The sequence below is a fragment of the Copidosoma floridanum genome, unplaced genomic scaffold, assembly GCF_036245765.1.
Source record: "Copidosoma floridanum isolate Cflo_tuat_1 unplaced genomic scaffold, Cflo_Japanese_pri ptg000007l, whole genome shotgun sequence".
Lineage (NCBI taxonomy): Eukaryota > Metazoa > Arthropoda > Insecta > Hymenoptera > Encyrtidae > Copidosoma > Copidosoma floridanum.
In genome coordinates this window covers 13,233,781-13,238,412 of record NW_028321884.1, presented here as the reverse complement: position 1 = coordinate 13,238,412, position 4,632 = coordinate 13,233,781, and the positions used below count along the sequence as shown (strand labels likewise).

General features: G+C 33.9%; 1 protein-coding gene across 1 annotated transcript; it reads right to left on the bottom strand.

Annotated features, from left to right (window-relative positions):
• Window positions 1-308: 308 nt before the first annotated feature.
• On the bottom strand, window positions 309-4,155 carry LOC149375401 (uncharacterized). The gene is made up of 6 exons (XM_089588785.1): window positions 3,877-4,155; window positions 3,601-3,802; window positions 3,301-3,530; window positions 2,759-3,213; window positions 1,118-1,496; window positions 309-1,038 (listed from the first exon to the last, which is right to left on the bottom strand). The coding sequence occupies exons 1-6, from the start codon at window positions 3,954-3,956 to the stop codon at window positions 465-467; spliced, it is 1,920 nt and encodes a 639-aa protein (XP_089444911.1). The 5' UTR covers window positions 3,957-4,155; the 3' UTR covers window positions 309-464.
• Window positions 4,156-4,632: the final 477 nt, after the last annotated feature.

Below are 4,632 nucleotides of genomic sequence, written 5' to 3'. Positions count from 1 at the left end.
GCACACACACAATCTGTGAGAACACACCGAATGAGGTCAATGAACCAAGCTGACGGTACATTGTAAAACTTACGTATGTTTCATTACTTTTCAAACTGTCCTATGTCCTCAACCGATCAGCGGTGGATTCAGCTAATCTCTGTTACTATGATCTTACTATGTCTTAGGACATCTACAACGTAATTAAAATTAGAAAAAAAAGTAAAAGTTTTTTTTTTTAACATTTTGTATCATAAGTCGTATCAATTTTTTGTTGAAAAATTGTATGCATTTATTGCTACTCTAAAAATGAAAGACTAATTGTTTCGTATTCCTTTATTAAGAAAGTATTGCTGTTCGATGCATGCTTAGCAATGAATGTTAAGAGATAAGCAAATAATCATAGTTTTGGACCTTACACACAAATACAGCCAAGTATACATTCTATTTATGCACTTTCATCAGCCAAAAATGATCTTTAAACATTATGAAATACGGCAATTTGTCATACTGTCCAACAACCCCCATATCTTCGTCTCGTTTGCTGGATTAGCTTTCCGTTTCTTCTCCATCGCCAGATCTATGCGGACTTTCACCGCGTACTCGTAATACTTAAGTTTTCCCTTGTTTTCGAGCGACGAGGACAATTTCACGCAAGCCGCGTGATTCTCATCTTTCAGTGCATTAATGAAATAATCCAGCGGTAACGTAATTATGTTAAAGTAGGACATCCTGCCCACTTTCATCCCCTTCAACTCGTCCAACGCATCGTTGCACTCGGAGAGGATCTTCGACATGGTTTCGTGCGACTTGAACAGACCCCTAGCTGGGATGGACACCCAGTTTGATCTGTTCAGTCGCAAGTAGATCACGTAGTAAAAGATCATCAAGTACGAGAATTCATTGACAATCGATTGTTGGACGATTTCACGGAAGCTATCGAACATCGCCAGGTTTATGGTAACGCTGTCCTTGAACTCCCAAAACAAGCACGCGATTCTCAGATCATCCTCGTTACATTGTTTGATGCAAAATTGAGGAATGTGCATCGTAAAGCGCCTGGGGAGAAAAAGCGGATAAATTAATTTACATAAGTTTTTAACCAAAATTTAAAGACATTGTGGACCAAAGGACGTACTCGTCGGTTCGAAATCCAGCTTCCAAGAGCATCTTGAGAATACTGTAAGATCTCTTTTTGGTAGCTACTTGTAGGGCTACGTTGACATTTCGACAGCAACTTTTTTCTCCCTCATCGATGCAACCTACATCGAGTAGACGTTTGACGACCATCTCGTAGTCCAAGGCAATGGCAACGATGAGTGCCTGGAGTACAAAGTTCTTCTCGTTGCAAGGATTGGTTAATTTGGGAAGGAGTCTTGACTCTGAGTTATCGAGAGTTGTCTTGTCGGCTCCAGTGATTTCCGCCAGTATCAAATTCACTATCCTTATGTTTTTTGCATTCGAAGCTAAGTAAAACGGCGTTTCGTCGATACAGTTGGGTATTTGCGGGTCAGCACCTGTGGAGAAAATTCGGTATTATAATAGGGTACTCTCATACGGATACTTCATGTTTATTATGCATGAAAAATGAAATTATTTTTCCACATGATAGCCACAAATTAAAATTTTTCACCTTCTAAACCACTTTTAAGGAGAATATTTTGTATCGAGCTTATTGGATTAGTTTCCTTGCACCATAATTAATAGTGACTGAGTACAAAACTTTAAAAATCACTTTATTTAATTATTTGCTTATTATTCTCAAATGGTTTTACTTTTTTCCAACTACTTATTTTCTCATGTAAGAAACGTTACAAAGAAAATAATTTTAAAGTATATTTTGACAAAAACTAACTAGTTTCAAATAAACAGAAATATGAAAAAATTTTACAACGATAAATTAAAATAAACATAAATTACACTATGTAATACTATTCTGGACTATTACATATAATCTAATGTATTACTAAATCATATTAGTTTAAATAATGTTTCATTCTGTCGTGTTATATTGAATCATATATTTTAAACGCATTTGTAATAACAAAAAAAACTTTGTAATCATGAAAATGTTTGAAAAATACTTCATAAAGTAGTCAAAATATTCTATCGAGTATAGAGTTGGTCAAGCATAAGATTTCTTTGCACTTTAAGCAATTTTCTAAATCTCTTAGAGTTAAAAAATTTATGTACAAGATAATTAAGCGTGAAAAAATAGATTCTCCATTAAATTTAAAAATTATAAAATTGATTGGGATGATTATTGTACTGAAACATGTAAAAATAAATAATGAGGAAATATCATGAAACTATACAGGTGTGAAATAGTATAGTTAACAACGTTGTCACATGATGTCACTATCGCGTCTAATTGTGTACATAAATATAGCATGAGACAAATTAAGATTGTGATTTCACGTTTACAAAAATACAAAATTCTTTTTAACTTGGATAATTGTATAAGAAAAAAAATGAAGTTAAGAGTTAGATAGATTTCTTTTATAGAGTAACCAAAAATCTGAGGAGATAGTACGGATGTCAAGATTTTTTTCCAATTTTCGTGTAAAATAAGTTTTTCACGTACTTATGAAATATGCTGACGTCAAGAGCAGTTGTTTTCGAAAGCTAATTACATATATGAAGTTGATTTATCCAAACGTTGTCTCTTGGAAAGACTATAGTATATTTTACTTGGAATAAAACTAAGTACTTTTAGGAATTGTGCTCAAAACACACTTGATATCTCCGTATTACATATTTCATTACTTATTATACTCACCATGCTTAATAAGCAGACTAGCGATTACGTTGCATTTTTCCTCATCATATGCTTCACCTCCTTTAGTTATCAAGTGTAAAGGTGTGTCGCCAAAAAAATTTTTAACATTTACATCTTCACCCTTGACAAGAAGATCTTCAATTGTTTTTTCATCCCCATCACGGACAGCTTTGTGCAACTCTGAGTCACCCATACCATCGTCGACGTTAATGTCCAGTTCGTGCAGTAACTCGTACAGGACGCATTTGTCGTCATCTTCGTGGTCATATCTTTTGTGGTTTTTAGATTCCAAGTAGCACAGTAGAGCTTTTGGAGTGAACTTGTTATGGATATCAATTTCAGTGGCGTGTTTTAACAGATACTCAACAAAAGGCTTTAGCTCTTCTTCGCCTGGTTCGGTTGAGAAGACCTTACATGCCCGTTGTAGACTTTCATAGATGTTTATACTCTTAGCCCTAGATGGAATAAAGATGATCAAAGCTAAGTGATTGAAATAAGTTGGTAGGTGTAACAATTATGCGATTAATATGCAGACGTATTACCCAAATTCAATGAGTATCTTCGCAGAATCAAACCAACAAATTGCCATGGCTCTATCCAGTGGCAGCTGATCATTACAATCGATAAGATTGGGATCTGCATTGTGCTTTAACATAAGCTCCAAAATATCTTTGTAATTGCGAAACAACGTGTACCACAATGATGTATGGTTGTATTGGTTCATGGCATTTGGATTGGCTTCGTTCTCCACGAGGAACTTAACCCCAAGGAACTTAAAATTTAAGAAGTTTTAGATGATTTGTAATAAGTTTGGTCACCTTTTACAACTATCAAAAGTTTACCTGATTTTTCTGGACTGTCATGTGCAATGCAGTTTCGAAGAAGGGTCCTTTTGTATCCAAATGAGCTCCATGTTCCACCAGTAGTTTCAATATTGGCAGTCTATCTGCATGTTGTACAGGATCTTTAAAATCAAGGTTTTCATAGATTACGTGCAAAGGAGTTTGAAAATAACGATTCCAATAATTCACACACGCTGGATCTCTGGAAAGTTAAGAAAAACTTTTGTTAGAGAAAAGATTTTAAAATATTTGGATAAGTTATGAAACAACATTTACCTTAGTATAATTTTTTTAACTGCCGCAACGTCACTAGAAATAACGGCTTCGTGAAGAGTCTTCTCATCCTTATTGTCCATCTTTGTTAGGTTATTTTGCTTCTTTGTAAAAATGCCTTATTGTTAATTAAACAACGTTAAACAACGAGATTTATGATAAATTCTGATAGTTGTTGCTCTGTGCAAGAGTAACAGAATTGTTTTAAAAGTTTGGTAGACGTACGTAAATACAACTCTCAGACTAGGAAAGGTGATGATCTAAGAGCATAGTTACTGTAATACGACGGAACACTGGAGGTGTCTTCTTGCCATACGTATGTTTTCCAAATGACGAGTAATGATGAAACTAAAAGTTCATTAGTGATATCTACTAATTTATCGCTTACTTCGTCGTATCAGAGCTTCGCATGTGTTAGAATATTTTAAAGTGTCTTACCAAGTTTCTACTTAAGAATATTTTAATCTTAAAAATGCATCGCTCAAGTCACAAATCGCTAGTTTGGTAGTCATGATACCTTCATGTATGTCTTTTTCTCTTCAAGACAGAATTAGCATACCTTGAACTATGCTGTATGTATACATACTTTTAAATCCTTAAAAAATTCTATTATTTCATTTGTTTTTTACTAATACGTACATTAGAAGAAGATAGCTTTTGGAAATCTTCATAAATTTATAAAAATAGACTATGTAATTCAAATAATATTTTTATAAATAATTCAAGAGATGTATACTTCAATATAAATAACTGTGTGCA

Excerpts from the sequence above, each read along its gene's own strand:
- LOC149375401 (XM_089588785.1), bottom strand. The coding sequence starts at position 3,956 with ATGGACAATAAGGATGAGAAGACTCTTCACGAAGCCGTTATTTCTAGT. Across the intron at positions 3,803-3,876 it reads GTTAAAAAAATTATACTAAG|AGATCCAGCGTGTGTGAATT; the intron begins GTAAATGTTGTT and ends TTAACTTTCCAG. Across the intron at positions 3,214-3,300 it reads AAGATACTCATTGAATTTGG|GGCTAAGAGTATAAACATCT; the intron begins GTAATACGTCTG and ends TATTCCATCTAG.